At 52.1% G+C, this 15,651-nt stretch overlaps 7 protein-coding genes across 7 annotated transcripts; 6 read left to right on the forward strand and 1 right to left on the reverse strand.

The window, feature by feature from the left end:
- Positions 1-790: 790 nt before the first annotated feature.
- On the forward strand, positions 791-1,069 carry M437DRAFT_46998 (Molybdopterin synthase sulfur carrier subunit; the record flags this gene model as incomplete). The annotated part of the gene is made up of 1 exon (XM_041021357.1): positions 791-1,069. The coding sequence occupies one exon, from the start codon at positions 791-793 to the stop codon at positions 1,067-1,069; it is 279 nt and encodes a 92-aa protein (XP_040880452.1).
- A 660-nt stretch (positions 1,070-1,729) lies between these two features.
- On the forward strand, positions 1,730-4,939 carry M437DRAFT_46979 (uncharacterized protein; the record flags this gene model as incomplete). The annotated part of the gene is made up of 1 exon (XM_041021354.1): positions 1,730-4,939. One exon carries the CDS (start codon positions 1,730-1,732, stop codon positions 4,937-4,939), a length of 3,210 nt encoding a protein of 1,069 aa, XP_040880453.1.
- A 449-nt stretch (positions 4,940-5,388) lies between these two features.
- M437DRAFT_74686 (FYVE-domain-containing protein) lies at positions 5,389-6,627 on the forward strand (the record flags this gene model as incomplete). The annotated part of the gene is made up of 1 exon (XM_041026284.1): positions 5,389-6,627. One exon carries the CDS (start codon positions 5,389-5,391, stop codon positions 6,625-6,627), a length of 1,239 nt encoding a protein of 412 aa, XP_040880454.1.
- A 647-nt stretch (positions 6,628-7,274) lies between these two features.
- On the forward strand, positions 7,275-9,571 carry M437DRAFT_46977 (uncharacterized protein; the record flags this gene model as incomplete). Its single annotated transcript, XM_041021353.1, has 2 exons — positions 7,275-8,616; positions 8,670-9,571. 2 exons carry the CDS (start codon positions 7,275-7,277, stop codon positions 9,569-9,571), a joined length of 2,244 nt encoding a protein of 747 aa, XP_040880455.1.
- A 1,355-nt stretch (positions 9,572-10,926) lies between these two features.
- On the reverse strand, positions 10,927-11,510 carry M437DRAFT_46796 (ribosomal protein L5; the record flags this gene model as incomplete). The annotated part of the gene is made up of 2 exons (XM_041021325.1): positions 10,927-11,053; positions 11,113-11,510. Coding segments are annotated over 2 exons (525 nt in total), but the record flags the coding sequence as incomplete, so codon positions are not given.
- A 1,002-nt stretch (positions 11,511-12,512) lies between these two features.
- Positions 12,513-13,227, forward strand: M437DRAFT_74689 (UPF0041-domain-containing protein; the record flags this gene model as incomplete). The annotated part of the gene is made up of 4 exons (XM_041026285.1): positions 12,513-12,585; positions 12,714-12,786; positions 12,872-13,030; positions 13,098-13,227. 4 exons carry the CDS (start codon positions 12,513-12,515, stop codon positions 13,225-13,227), a joined length of 435 nt encoding a protein of 144 aa, XP_040880457.1.
- Positions 13,228-13,750: 523 nt separating this feature from the next.
- Positions 13,751-15,018, forward strand: M437DRAFT_74690 (Zn-dependent exopeptidase; the record flags this gene model as incomplete). The annotated part of the gene is made up of 2 exons (XM_041026286.1): positions 13,751-14,361; positions 14,418-15,018. 2 exons carry the CDS (start codon positions 13,751-13,753, stop codon positions 15,016-15,018), a joined length of 1,212 nt encoding a protein of 403 aa, XP_040880458.1.
- Positions 15,019-15,651: the final 633 nt, after the last annotated feature.

Below are 15,651 nucleotides of genomic sequence, written 5' to 3' on the forward strand. Positions count from 1 at the left end.
CAGGGTTGTATGTGGGCAGGTCTGGGGTATCAATAGGGTCGAGAAGTGGTCGATCGGATTGCTGTAAACAAGTCAGTGGAATTCATAAAAAGATGGAGGCGACGGTGGTACCCTTGATTGTGAAGAGAAACGGGCTCTGGAGATGGGCTGTTTTGGTGCAGACAAGCGGTTACGAAGAGATGGTGTAGAGGTGGGCGAGATGTGATGTTTCAAGGCGCAACTCCAGCACATTTTGGCAAGGTCCGGACGGCGTCGCACCGCGTCGCTGCGGAGACTGAGCATGATGACGGTGTCGGCGCCGACGGTCCAGTGCCTTGAGAAGCAGATTAACTGGTCTGCAGATAGTGTACAGCGGCAGAAGGAAGGAGGGCGCGTAGACAGGACTGTGGCAATGGCGAATTCTTGAGTCTTGAATCTTCACATGCTCGACGATCCCTGCATCATCTTCTAGAGACACGCGATAAGATAAGCAACCTCCAGCACAGACCAGCAGTCAAAGCTGTTCCTCGTCTCCATCCACGCTTTCTTCTGTCTTTTTCTTCTCAAACCAATCAATTGCAAAAGGTCAGTACTCTCTCTCTCTCTCTCTCACCCTGTTTGCTGCTTCCATTTTGATGTTATATGATGAGTCAAGAAAAAAATAGCATGTATTATCTTAGCATCCTCCGGGGTCTAGACGATGAGAAAATTTCGAGACTGACTGCTTCCCCTACCTTTGTCCATTTCCAATCCTTTCACTATGCGCAAATCTGCATTGCAACCAATGCTAACTTCACAAAAGGCAGTCACCATGTCGGCAACAAGACCACGAGCTGGCCATTTCAGCATCCTTTACTTCGCCTCTGCCGCGTCCTTTACCAACAAATCATCTGATGACTTGGTAGCCCCCATGAAGCTCTCAGCACTGCTTGATCAGCTCGAAGACATGTACCCTGCAATCAAAGATCGAATTCTGCACAGCTGTGCTCTCACTGTGAATTTGGAGTATGTAGATATCCAGGCTGATGCCGATATGCTTATCATTGAAGGAGACGAGGTTGCTGTCATCCCACCTGTGAGCTCCGGATGAGCAACCTGTGCTGCTATTTGATAGGTACATGACCACTGCAGCTGGAACTGCCATCCGCATCACACACGTCTCGGGTCTGTGAGACTGGCGAAAAAGACAGATTTGTGCAAACCGTATAGCCAGCCTCTGCGGCTGCTCAACTCGATACCTTATGCAAGCTCAATGATCAAGAAACGTCGTGTCATTCATCCGTGTCGTATCTGATCGAGCACACGACTTGTCCTCCTCGGATGATGCTGGGAGAAACGGGCGAGAAACGGCACAAATAGCGTCATAGAGAGGCTGTGGCCCGTGGGGAGGTTCCTTGTACTATTTTGGGACGACTTGGCTGGGATCGGGGGATCATGATATTATTATTATTCGAAGCCGGAGAGCAATTCGAGAATTCTGTAACAAGTGGATTGCTTGGTCGACAAGGATCTGTGGCGCTTTGTTGTTTGCAGAGCAAGTTAACGAAACTCTCTCAAGATACACGTATATACACACCAGTGACCAGCCTCCACTCGTCGAGGGAAACGCTTCTCCCAACCTCGGGGCTGTCAAACGTTGGTCGGATCCATCCTTCTGCGACAGACAAAGACACACATGCCGCCGTGAGACGGGCGCTCTCTGTTCACACAAGCTCATGCTCGTGGACCAGACCTGAGATTGAGCAACAAGATGCGATGCAGCCGTCGTTCGTCGGCGCTGGCCCTCGGCTGCGCCGTCCTGTCTGGCCTGCCGTCGCCAGTCTCGGCCGCCTTCATCACCTTCGACAACTGCCTGGACCAGAGCATCCGCGACTCGACCCCTCTGCATCTTCAGTTCGTCCCGCTCTTTGTCGACGCGCGCTTCAACACGTCCGACCCGAGCCATAACCTCAATCTCACCATCTACGGCAATGTCAGCGGCCAGGCCACCCAAGGCAACTATCCGCCTCCCAACGACCCGTCATGGCGAGATCCAAACGACCCATTCGGCAAGATAGTCGACCTCTCGCCCTCCAACAACAAATACTCGACCCTCTTCCAGCGCTACCAAGTCCTCACCTTCGACGCCTACGAGGCCAACCCGAGCCGCTTCTGCAATTCGACCGTCAACGACTCTTGTCCCTTGGCCCCTTCCTTCTACAAAAATCCTTATGACCCCTACGACCTCTCGGCCTTCACCGTCAGCCATGACTTCTATAGCTCGTATGCTTTCGCAACCATTGCCACTACCATCACCGCAAAGTCCGGCGACGCAGGCGCTCCAGACATTGCTTGCATTTCCGCCAACATCACCCCAGCGCTCAGTCACACCCTGTCTGGCCTGTTGACATACCTTCCTGTCGCCATCCTTATACTTGTAGCCCTCGCGACCGCTGCTGCCGGCATCTACTCTCCTTGGGGTTCTACTGACCCCTTCAAATGGACTACAAATTATGGTCGTGATCAGGATCTGCTGCGTCTTGTGACGCCTGGTTTTGGCGACTGCTTGCAATACATACAATTTATCTTCTTGACGGGTGCGCTTAGCCTCAATTACCCTGGCTATTACGCACCAGTCACCAAGCAGGCGAGCTGGTCCGCTTTGCTTTTTAACACAAGTTACGTCTCTCATGGGGACGGGACCCAATCTCTTCAGGATGGAATATACATCACCAATGGAACCTACGGCATGACTCGCATGAGCCAACTGGTGGGCATGACTGCAGTACGCGACATCTGGGCGTGCATGGCTGTCTGGCTGCTTGTCGTCGCGGTTGCCGTCGTCGTCCTCTGTCAGCTGGCTTTCCTCTTGCGCTGGCTGATTCGTCTTCTCGCCAATAGCCAACAAGAAGATCTTCGGAAGAAGAACTGGCCCTTGAGCGGTGGCATGGTAGTGCGTATTATCTTCAACTACTTCCTTCTGCCCATTGTTGCTATCTCCATGTTCCAATTGATAGTGGCTGCGCGATCGCCTGCTTCTGTGGTTGCCATGGCCGTTATACTTCTACTAGCCATCATCGTCCTTGCTCTCTGGATCCTCAACCTCATTTTCCGCACCAAGCCCCGCGCCTACCTTTTCGATGATCTTCCGACTGTTCTGCTCTACGGCCCACTTTACAACACCTATTCCGATGAGGCCGCTCCATTTGCTCTCATTCCTGCCATTCTCACTTTCATTCGAGGTATCGCCATCGGTGCGGTACAGCCTTCGGGCATTGCACAGCTGGTCATCATGGCCATCTGCGAGGTTATTCTTATATTAACATTGCATGCATTCCGTCCATTCCATTCGCCAACCCACATGAACGCCTACCATACATTTTTTGCTTCTGCAAGACTTGCGGCCGTTCTCCTCATGGTCGCGTTCGTGCCATCTCTGGGTGTCACGGAGGCGCCCAAAGGATGGATCGGCTATGCTATTCTTCTAATTCATGGTATAGTCCTTATTTTTGGCTTCTTCATGAACGCCCTACAGACTCTACTAGAAGTCTTCGCCCGTATGGCAGGCGCAGGAGGTGATCCTCAACATGGAGCACAGAGAGGAGGTCTGATATCGTTCGGTTGGCGTCAGCTTCGCAAGCGGCAACCAGGTAGGCAAGCAAATAGACCTGGTAGCATGATGTCTGATGCTGCTATCTTAGCCAACGACTCGGACGCCAAATCGCTCAACCTCATGGGAGGACGATCGAGAAGCATGTCTGCCAGCTCCCAGATGATGCTTAGCCAGCACCTGTCTGATAATCGTGTAAGTGGCGGCTTCGATCAATTCGCTCAGTCCGAGTATGCATACACTCCAACGATGGAAACTCCGGCTACTCCTTATAGTGCCGTCCCACCATCTGCCAGTTCTGTTGCAGGAGTTGGTAATCCTGGCAAGCGTCCAATTTTGGGCATCAAGACAGAACAACCTCTGTCAGATCCGTACTATCGGGCGCCTCGACCACGCAGGAATACCAATGATCCATATACTCCGGGTGCCAGAAGCCGACACTCAACAAGCGGTGATTGGAACAGGCTACCGTATCAAGATTCTCCAGATCATTCAGGCGGTGTTGACGATCTCGGAGAAGGTGGCTCAATTGTGCCTCCTTACCTGCGGACTCAACACAGAGGTGGTTCGGATCCAGATCTGGCAGATCTGACACCCAGGGAGAGGACCGATTATGCTGTAAGAGAAGTTGATTTCTATTATGGTGTCAGAGGACCAGCTCTCTCGAATGCACCCGCGAGAAAACTCAAGACTGGGCCTGCAGATCCTGTAGGTCCTGTCTCATCTGCTACCACATGGTTCCAGCGTCTCGTTGGTGGAAAAAGAAAAGATAAAGGCAAAGGATTTGAGGTGGTCCGCAGTTCTCGCATGCCTGCGAACATGACACGTGAGCCTATCGATGACGAGGAAGGGCAAGAATTGGAGACTTCACCGCCAATGAATTACCAGCCATACACGGACTCACCAGACCCACAATTAATGGCCGGCGCTCGTAGGTCAACCAGTCCCGAGGGATATGGAGACATGGGTAGCCGACTTGGAGGAACCTGGAACAATATGGAAGCCGAGGAGTCGGACTCCGAGAGCGACATTACGAACACTCGACCATCTTCTCGACCATCTTCACCACCTTACCTTCGTCCTATATCTCGAACTGGTAGCATCAAGTTCGATGAAGACGACAAGCCAGTAAGGGTTCCCTCGAGTGCTGCCGACAAGGATTATTTCCCAGCATCGCCACCACCACGTCACCCATTCCATGTCGGCAACAGCGTCGGCCACAACGGAAGACCCACCAGTATGGGTACAGTACAGCAGCGCGTGACGAGCGACAGCGTTTTCCAGAGCGCAGGAGTTGGTGAAGGAAGCATAGCGGAGATTGTGACCAACGATCGAACCATGAGCATGGAATCCCGACACGCACCACGATGATTGCGGGACGACTTGTAGTCATTTGGTTCGACTGCGTAATATTCTTTCTACCTTTTAGTTGGCAGGTTTTTATAGTCCAGCAGCGATGGAGTTGGTGGCAAAAGTTGGGAGGGGTTTCAAAATGGATAGATATCACATGTACATAGTATAAGTAGCGTGGCGTTCAATCTGGAGTATCATTTTCTTAGGCCATACAATTCATTCGCCTGAACGCGTATCATTCTCTGCAGTAACTCAAGTCGTGGACACTAGATGGTTGAGCCTAGAGGGAGATACTGTGAGATAAGCGATCCATGATGGTGGTCTAAGCTCCTCCCTCGTCCGGTCGGGAAGCTCTTGTCCAAATCAGGCCAGCCCACCGCTACTCAACTCCCAACTTTCCTCAATGTTCTGCTTTGCTGTAGTTCTCTGCATTTGCTGTGTCTGACCTTCATAACATCTACGCAGAAATGGCTGATGAGGTTATTGTTCCACGATGGCAGCCGGACGACGAGCTCTCGGCATGCTCTATATGTGCGAACTCTTTTACCTTTCTCAACCGGAGACATCATTGTAGAAGATGTGGCAGGCTCGTTTGTGGGCCTTGCTCGCCTCATCGCATTACGATACCGCGCCAGTACATTGTCCACCCGCCAGAAGAGCCCTTGAACCTTGATGGTGGCACAAGAAGCCGAAGCAGTACAGGACCTTCTGACTACCCTGATAATCCGGCTCTGGGTGGTGGAGAGACTGTCCGAGTCTGTAATCCTTGTGTGCCCGATCCAAACTATGGACCTCCGCCTCAGCAGCAGGACGAACAAAGATCACCGCCACCTTCAACACGGTCACGTGCTGTGACTTATGCCGCAGACGAAGGGGCAACATCAGGCATAAGTTTTGCCAGATTGTTTGGCTCGCTGGGCGTATCCGATTCAGATCAGACTACCTGCCAATCTGCGCCTCACAGTACTCGGACACTGAGCGATTTTAATGGCACTCCACCTCAATCAACAGACAGGCGAGGATCGTATCGACCACAATTACACACAGCGAGGTATCAGGCTTTGAATAGTGTACCTCAGCGTCCGAGATCATCAACTCAGGGAATTCGCACCCGCTCAGACAATGATACTGGACATTTATCACGAACACGATACCGATCCTCCTCGCATACACCAACGCCAATCGCAGCTACGCAGGCCGCAAAGGTCCAAATGCAGCGACCGCAAGGTCGGGAAGTATTGGGTGAGGAAGATGAATGTCCTGTGTGCGGTACTAGGAATTACCCTTTTGGCGCAAATGACACCAGCGGCACAAGCGAGGAGCGAGAACGACACGTTCAGTTTTGCATTTCAAGCCATCTAGCAGGACCCAGCCACGGGGGAACGGCAGCAGAAACACCAGATCAGACAGGGTCAGGCGAGACCGAGACCGAGACCATGGCTGTTGGTAGCGTGCCACAGCGAGCGGCAAACATGCTTGGGGCCAACACGGCGAGGCAGCGCATGCTAGTATATCATGCAACCGAGAAGGACTTTTTTGACGAAGATGGAAACGCACAGGAGTGTATAATCTGCTTTGAGGAGTTTGAAGAAGGGGCTGAGATGGGCAGATTGGAATGTCTATGCAAATTCCACCGAGCGTGCATCAAGGGGTGGATGGAAACACGAGGTCGAGGCACGTGTCCAACACATCAATTGCATGATTGAGCGATATCGAAGCGGATCGACTCTGCCATGACAGTCTCTCCCAATCGATTAGACAGCAAGCTATGTTGGCAGCTCTAAGAAAGGCAGATTCGTATTTCAGGTACCAAAAGAGAAGACGGCAGATGAAATCGGAAGGACCGAGTTGCAGGTAGAGTAGTCATGAATAGGAAGAGGTGAGAGCTAAGGGCAGGTGGACCGTGCACGCCTTCCTTCCAGTCAGCAGCTTCTGAGCTTTTGGCAGCCAGACGCGTCTTGGAACCGTAGGATAATTGCACACAGTCGCCTCTGTCGGCACCATGAGCGCGCAACCCATCGATCCGCGTCTGGAGGCCAGCGACGCCGTCCAGGCAGCGTATCAAGCACAAGCTCAGGCACAAGCCCAGGCAGCTCAAGCACAAGTGGCTCAAGCACCAACGCGGCATCAACCTGCTCCGTATCCCGCGCCGGCGCTGACGCGCTCCGACTCTCAGATCAAGCTGTACAGAGATGCCACGCAGACTGCCCAGCAGGCCCAGGACGTCTCTCAGCCCTACTATGGATACGCCGCCGCTCTGCCGACCGGCCATTCTCCCAGCGACGAAGATGGCGACCGACGCACCAGTGCTGGTGGCCCCGATCTGGTCGACATGAGCCCTGCCGGTCCTGGTATGCTCGCCGCCGATGCCAAACGCTCGAGAGCCTGCGAGGCCTGTCGCGGTCTCAAGGTGCGCTGTGACATGGACAACAGCGGACAGCCGTGCAAGCGCTGCGCCAAAGCTGGCCGTCAGTGCATCGTCACCCAGCCCAGCCGGCGCCGCCAGAAGAAGGCCGACACACGTGTTGCTGAACTCGAGAAGAAGATTGATGCCCTTACCCAGGTTCTGCACCAACAACAGCAGTCCCACCAGGTCCCCTTCCAATCGCCTCTCCAGTCCGACGCCTATCCTCAGCCCACATTCGACCCTAACCGACACGAACCACCTCTCGCCGACGTCGACTACGAAGCTGACGACCGTCGCAAGCGAAGACGCCTTGACGACCCGTCCAAGCCACTCTACGCAACCATTTACAATGACTATGGCGAGTATGTCAAGCAACGCGTGCGCCAGATCATAGACTGGCACTCGTGCTGCACAATCTTCGCCCACTTCAAGGACCGCCTGGTTCCTGAGTTCCCTGCCGTTGTGCTGCCTGCCGATGCCACTCCCGAATCGACACTTGAAAACAAGCCTATTCTGTTCTTGTGTATCACTGCTGCTGCTTGCTTCAGATTCGTCGAGACTGAGATCCAAGATGCTTTGACAGAAGAGGTGTTCGATGTGCTTGCTACTGCCGTCATTCGCAAGGGTCTAAAGAGTCTCGAGATCATCCAGGGTCTGCAAGTGGCTTTCCTCTGGCACAAGCCTCCAGATCGTCCCGCTCAGGCAAACTTCTACATGCTGATCCACATGGCTGTTGTCATGGCTCTCGATGTTGGTCTCGGAAAGCGTTTCAATCCGAACAAGGTCAAGCGTGGCTTCGGTGGAGTCGGCGCCGACCTGCCTCCTGGTCCTGGTAGTCAACTCGTCGACTCGGACACGATTGATTCACGAAGAGCATGGCTAGCGTGCTACTACACATCAGTGAGCGTGTCGTCCGTCTTGCGCCGCCCTAATCTCTTGCGCTGGTCGAATTACATGCAGGAGTGCATCGACATTTTAGAGAGCTCGCCTGATGCTGCCCCTTCAGATGCCCTATTTACTCAGCACGTCAAGATTCAGCGTATCTGTGATGAGATCTCCGTCTCGTTCGCCATGGAGGATCCCACCGCCTCAATTTCCATCCTTGATCCGAAGGTCGCTTACACTCTCGAGGTACTGCAAGAGAAACTCGACAAGTGGGATCAAGAGCTACCAGCTCACCTGAAACTCCCTACTCTAATGTTCTACAAACATGTCACGTCTTTGTATCTTCACGAAATTGGTCTTCATGTCAACCACAACACAGACGACTTTAGAGTACCTTTCAGTGGTATGTATCCTTTTCGTCTACACACGTGTCTCGCATACTAATAGCCATGGCAGAGGGAAGTCTCAAGTCTGGCAGCCACTTTTCCGAAACGCTCAGCCAGAAGCAGATGGCTTCGATCGAGGCCTGTCTCAAGGCATGCCACAACGTCATCGGAACTTTCTGTGACTTTGGTCCGGATACTGTCTCTACTCTCCCTGCTCTCCTCTATTTTGTGCGTATCGTCTATGCGCTCGTAGTCTTGATCAAGATGCATGTCGCCGCCACATTCCCAGGCTCGGAGCTGGGCAAAGTCATCAAGCCCGAAGACATCAAAGCCCCCGAGTTTCTGGATCGTGTATATCACTGCTTCGTTGCATTGGCCCAGGGTAGTTCTCAAAAGGCTTTCTCCAAGGCTCACCAGATTCTCGGTCTTCTCCGTGAGTGGACCGCTGCTCATTCCAACGGTGTTGAGAGTTCAAAAGAAATCAACGCTCGTGGCGTTCAAGGTCAGCGTCTCTCTTCGCGCGACAACGATAGTCTCCGTGTCCTGAGTGAGGCCGCTACTGCAGGCGCCGAGCAGTCACACCAGCGATCTAGCTGGAGCTTTGATTCTCCCTACACGCCAGCATCGCAGTACCCGTCCCACGAAGCACCGAATCAGACCTCTCGCTCTCAAAGTGATGCCTACAGTAACCCAGCAAACTATGCGTCTACCGTCATGTCTACGCCAGGTTCTGGAAATCACCAAGCTGTATCTGCTAATGATGCCTCTGCCTATGCTAGCATGCTTGATCCCAGTTTCGCCAAGCAGTTCGGTGGTGCCGAATGGACTCAGGGGATGGACTTTGAACAAGCCATCGACGTGGCATTGTCGGGTCTGGACTTTTCGGGCGACATGTACACGAGTTTCTTTGGCGATGGCGCCGACGCTTTTCAACTCCCTCCTGATGCAGCTGCTGCCAGTGGCAGATGGTGAGGATTGCTGAAATTATGATGGTACTCTTTTTCTCCATTGGGAGAAGAGTATTGTCTCTTGAGCTCGTATTGCTTGCTTCGCTGCAAGCTCATCATTGCTAGCATTGCATTTTCGTTTCTTCTAGTTTCTGATACCCATGGTTTTGTTGCTTCTTCTAGCTCCAACTGAATATATTGATCTTACTCCACTCCTGCAACTGGATTCTATTATCGTGATGCTAATATTGAGATTGATCACTTCGTTCGCCTTCTTTCATGCTGGTTCGAATAGCGCTGGAAATAGGTAGTGGAAGTACAACGGGAAGGCGTGAGATGTGGAACGATTACAGTTTCTCAAGTGTATCTTGCGGAGAGGGAGACCCTGACTTAGAACCAGTTGATGACCGTGTCTGTCTGGCCCAAAGTCTGGTCTCAAGAACTTTATGACATTTGGAGAAACAGTACAGAATTGAGGAGAGACGATCTGTCGACAAGTGTCAAGATTGTCACATTCGAAGGGTATGCCGTAGCGTAAATGGTAGGCATCGAGTCTTTCAAAGATTACTCGAAACACCATGCTGCAACTCTATGATTGCGGCGAATTTTCGACACTCACGGCATATCGTCTTTGTGAGTTAGGGCATGCGATGCGTGTACTCGAATAGCCATGACAACACAGTAGTGATAAGAACGAAATTGTGTCCAGCAGGAAGCGACTGGGTTATTATCGGCTTCCTCTTGCCAAAGTCGGGCACGATGGAGGAGGCTGCAGGCTTTAGCACAGAGGAAATCTGCATGAGCTCACGGCAGATGGGTCATGCTGACGCTGACGATACCACGACGACGAGGCATTTGCGAGCGTAGACATGCAGCATCATGCACAACGAGGCAAGATATGCTAGAGGATTTAAAGCTCTTTCACACCTCGTTCTCGGGTCGAGATGGCAGCATGCCGCAGCGACTGGTCAACCCAGGCGCCTTGATACGGAGAACAATGATCAAACACAGGGGCACATTACCACATGGACACAGCGTGAAGGAAGGAGGAGAGAGAGAAAGAGAAGACTGCAAAGCAGCGATCAATGGTTGAACGGCAAAGTGAAAAACATGTCATTGCATGCGCCTCCATCATGAGAAACGATCTTGCTCTTTCGAGTCTTGAGAGATAGGCCTTTGACAAAACTTTTGTCTTTTTGAGATTTTGGTTTGTGGGTTTTTGTGTCATGAGTTTACATAAACACAAGGGATATTTGCTTTATCATGTCCCCACCTGCCCTCTGCGCCAGCAACCTTTTGAAAGGAAATTCTTTTCGTTCAAAACGCCCCGCTTGCCTCTTTTGTGGTATTGTGTGTTCGTGAGAGGAGAAGCGAAAGCATTTATCGGACAATGCCCTCGAATCTGTTCTTGAACCACTTGATGGTCTCCTGCTGGTTGATGCGGTGAGAGGCACCAACCTTGGTCTTGCAGCGGCGGCGACGAGCGACACGCTCACCGGGGCGCTCCCTGTGATGATTGTCAGTGACTTGGTCGGAAAGGTCGAAGTCGAGGCGGTGATAACTTACATGCAGCAGTAGAAGTCCATACCGTAGATACCAATACCGGGGTCGTACTTGATACCGAGATCGATGTGCTCGTTGATACCGAAGCCGAAGTTGCCGGTCTCGGAGAAGTTGCGCTTGCGGAGCTCGTACTCCTTGACCTTGAGACCACGCTCGATGATCTCCTCGGCCTTGGGGCCACGGACGGTGACGTGGACAGCGATCTTCTCGTTACGACGGATACCGAAGGTACGGACGGTGTAACGGGCCTTGGAGTAGACAGGGGTCTGACCAGACAGCTGCTCGAGAACCTTTGCGGCACGAGTAAGTCTGTCACCAGACTCACCGACCGAGATGTTCAGGACGAGCTTGGAGATGCGGAGCTCGCGCATGGGGTTGCCGGACTTGTCCTTGGAGGCATTGTCGCCGGAGACCTGGTCGGCCTGCTGGTTGGAGTTCTGTCCGATAGCCTGCGCAGAAGCGTGTTAGGGTATGTGTTCATCCATTTATGATTGATCCACAGGCGAGGGAGAGGGCAGGCCTGCATCTGTCGACGACAACGACGACGACGATGACGATTTGTGTGTTGCTATTGCTGTGTGTATGCGAGCGTCGAGTTGGATGTGGTTGAACGCGTCCTTCTCTTTTCTCATTTTTCCTCTTCATGCACATCCGAATGGCGTGGAGGCATTGCGAGCGTCGATGGCAAGGGTGGCAAGGCGCAAATCGTCGTCGTCGTCGTTGATGTTGGAGGTGCAGACCGTGGCTCCCTGCCGCGAAGGCGGGATTGTGCTCACCATTTCGTCGGTACTGGGCGATGTGTCGAAGAAGTTCAAAGTCGCTGCGCGAAGAGACGAAATCTGAGGGCTCGACTGATTTTGCACAACGGAGCTGCTGGTGTGCGGCACGTGATCTGCTTCGGCATCCAGCACAGACCACCCAGCACCACTCCCGAGCACTTCGCTCACATGCTGCTCTCTTGTCGTATGAATGATGCTAAGTGCACAAGATATGTATCCAAACTTGCTGCAGGCTCCGTGCATCTCGTCAAGCTTCAGATGTTGTCCTACTGTATCTTGGGTCCAGCCAATCCCTCGCGGTGCTAGGTCTAGACTCTAGACACACTTCATGGTCAAGTACCTGTCAGGCTACACGGACACAAGTAACCAGACCCTGCACTCCTATAGATGGTAGCATTTGAGATTCATGTAATGATTTCAGAATCCTTTTCAACGAGCCCTGGACAGCATGACCAACTCGAGCCATATCAAAGACTTGGACGCGGATTTTGGGAGGCTTTTCTCCGCTCGGCCTTCGCAGCCGATAGCGGGCGTCTCCACCTTTGACCGTCAGACGGGACTTGTTCAGCACGCCGTGAAACATCTTCAATCTCTCGATAACCCATACCATAATCACACGACAAGATGGCGGCAGCAATCAAGGCCCTCAATGCGAAGATTCGCTCCAACCCCTACACCGACTACATCTGCTCGACCCGTGAGTTTCCCTGCGACCACAAGACCTGAACATTGCGCCGCTATGCAAACATAATCACAACCATCTCGTCTCGCGCTCGACCGTCACCAACCATGCCACTCTATGCTAACATGAATTACTCTGTACAGACTTCTGGGGCCCCGCATCCAACTTTGGTATCCCTCTCGCTGCCGTCATGGACACACAAAAGGACCCCGAAATGTAATTCCTCATGCCCCATCGTCTACAAGATTGCGCCAATGTATATTCTGCAAGAGCTTGGGACTAATGCACACATCCAACACAGTATCTCGGGAACCATGACCCTCGCTCTCTGCGGTTACTCTGCCACATTCATGCGCTACGCTATGGCCGTCACCCCTGTAAACTACCTCCTGTTCGGCTGCCATTTCGTCAACTTTGGCGCACAGGCTACTCAGGCATACAGATACCTCAACTACTGGAAGTATGTCTCTCAGCCTTCTCTAAGCACACGCTCCTACACAAGTCAATGCTGACACACGCCCTTCTAGCTTCGGTGGTAAAGAGTTGAGAGAAAAGGCCAACCAAGAAGCTTCTCACATCGCAGACCAAGCCAAGGCTGCCGCCAACAAGGTCGAGTCGAAGGCCAAGGAGGTCGCCAACAAGGTCACCAGCTCATAATGTACCAAAGTCTTCTTATTGCATCAAACTTTATGTTCGATCAAAGAGGTGGTGATGACCCAACCACTTTTTTGACAAAGTCCTGCTCCAATGGGTCTCATAGTCATCAAGAGACCCGAGAAGATCAGGAGCCTCTTGCGGTTTCGTCTTTAATGTCATGAATGAGTGTGCATGGTCAACAACTACACCTCCATCCCAACGGTAGATGGGACAGAATCGCACTCAGAGGTTTTATAGTTCTTGACACACGTAGCGTCCGCAATAGTGGGAAATGTATAGCAAAACTCGTGGACAATGACATTTTTGTTTTTTCTATGCTCTTAATAGACAACGTGGTTGATCCTTAGGGAATTGTGTATTTTATCGTTGACAGACTACAGGCAGTTGCCTATCTGATAGTCCCAATTCGGATGGCTCTAAGACGAGCTTGCCCGGCGGCCCGGTCACGTGCCATTATATTGGCTCTATGACCTCTTTCTAGACGTCTTCCGAGATATTCATTCTGACCACCCTCATCTTGAAGATGCATCTCTCGGCTCTTGTCGTCGCCTCACTGGCATCTGTCTGTCTTTCTGCTCCTAGCGCCAATGTGGAACAGCAGCCAATTGGTGCTTCGGAACCCAACAGCATCGGCTCAACGTGGACCAAGGAATTGATCTCGCTCCACCGTCATCTCATCTCGACCGAATCCATCAGTGGGAACGAGTATGATGTCGGAAAGTGGCTGTCTGACTACCTGAAAGATGATGGTTGGACCATTGAGACCCAAAAGGTCAACGACGATAGCTCTCGTCTCAACATTCTTGCCTACCCGGGTAAGGTCCGCAACGCCGACCTCCTCATCTCGAGCCATATCGACACTGTGCCTCCATTCTACCCTTACAAGATTTACTCCAATGACTCTGAAACTATCATCTCTGGACGTGGAAGTGTGGATGCCAAAGCATCTGTCGCTGCTCAGATCATCGCTACTAAGAAACTTCTGGCCGAGAAGAAGCTGAAGGCCGATGATGTGGCTGTCCTTTATGTTGTTGGCGAGGAGGTACATGGTGACGGCATGCGTGCTGCCAATGCACTTGAACTGACACCGAAGACGATCATCTTTGGTGAACCCACTGAGGGCAAGCTTGCAGCGTGAGTAAACTACGCACTCTGATTTAGCAATTCTGACTGACGTTCGACCTGAATAGTGGTCACAAAGGTATGCTAGGCTTCACTCTGAATGCATTCGGAAAGGCAGCACACAGTGGCTACCCATGGCTGGGTCGTAGCGCAAATGAGGTACTCGTTCAAGCACTCTCTGCTTTGATGCAGCTCAGTCTCGAGCTTCCCAAGAGTGAGAAATACGGTTCCACCACCATCAACATTGGCAAGATCGAAGGCGGAGTGGCAGGCAATGTCGTTGCTCAAAATGCCAGCGCCCAGATCGCCATCAGAATCGCAGCTGGAACGCCAGACGAGATTGGCAAGCGTGTTTATGAAGCCATCAAGGCCGCAACAGATGAGTTTAAGACTCCTGGTCATGAAGATGAAGACATGTTTGAGATTGTATTTGCAGGCAAGGGATACGCGCCCGTGGACATTGACCACGATGTGGACGGTTTTGGTACTATCACCGTCAACTACGGCACCGACATTCCCAATCTCGACAAGCTTGATGGCCAGAAGAGATATTTGTACGGGCCCGGGTCGATCCTCGTCGCTCATTCGGACCATGAGGCCATCACGCTTGGCGATCTGAAAACAGCAGTGCAGGATTACGAAAAGCTAATCCTCCATAGCTTGTCATAGAGTTTGCACGAAATAGCTGGGCGCCAGGGCATGATTAGCGATGGAATGGAAATGACGAAGTTTATGTTGTATAAAGAAAGCAAGAGCGTGTTTCGAGATACGGAACTCTAATGTTAGAGAACGGTATAAGGCTGCACAGTTTTAGGTGGAGCGGACATGGACGCCGCGCAAGAACCAAGAGAGCCCAAGAGTTCCAAGACGAAAAGCACCGGGTTGTACGGATGTGCGGCAGTAGCCACTCTAATCTATTGCGTGATGGAAGTGGGTAAGATAGGCAAGACGAGGAGCAAAGAGACGATTTCGGGCAAGGCATCAAGGCATGCCAAGTTTTACGAGTCGGATGCAGATATCAAGACGTAATTTGACCAAGTTTTGAGCAAGTTCTGGAGTGAAAACGTCTAGGAAAAGCTTACGACGCTTTTCTAGCGGTCTTGTGTTGAAAAAGCTTCGCGAGGCTTGAACAGCTGGGCGCCGTTTAGCGCGTGGCTGCAAGGTTGGCGAACCATCTTGGCTTCCAGACCAGGGATCGAGGCGGCCACCTGAAGGCTGGTTGAAGGATAGGCGAGTCGTTTTGGTGGTCGCGTAGCGCCATTTCCATGTTGGTCCTACGTAAGCAATCTAGCCCTCACCCCC

This window comes from Aureobasidium melanogenum (assembly GCF_000721775.1).
Source record: "Aureobasidium melanogenum CBS 110374 unplaced genomic scaffold scaffold_8, whole genome shotgun sequence".
Classification (NCBI taxonomy): domain Eukaryota; kingdom Fungi; phylum Ascomycota; class Dothideomycetes; order Dothideales; family Saccotheciaceae; genus Aureobasidium; species Aureobasidium melanogenum.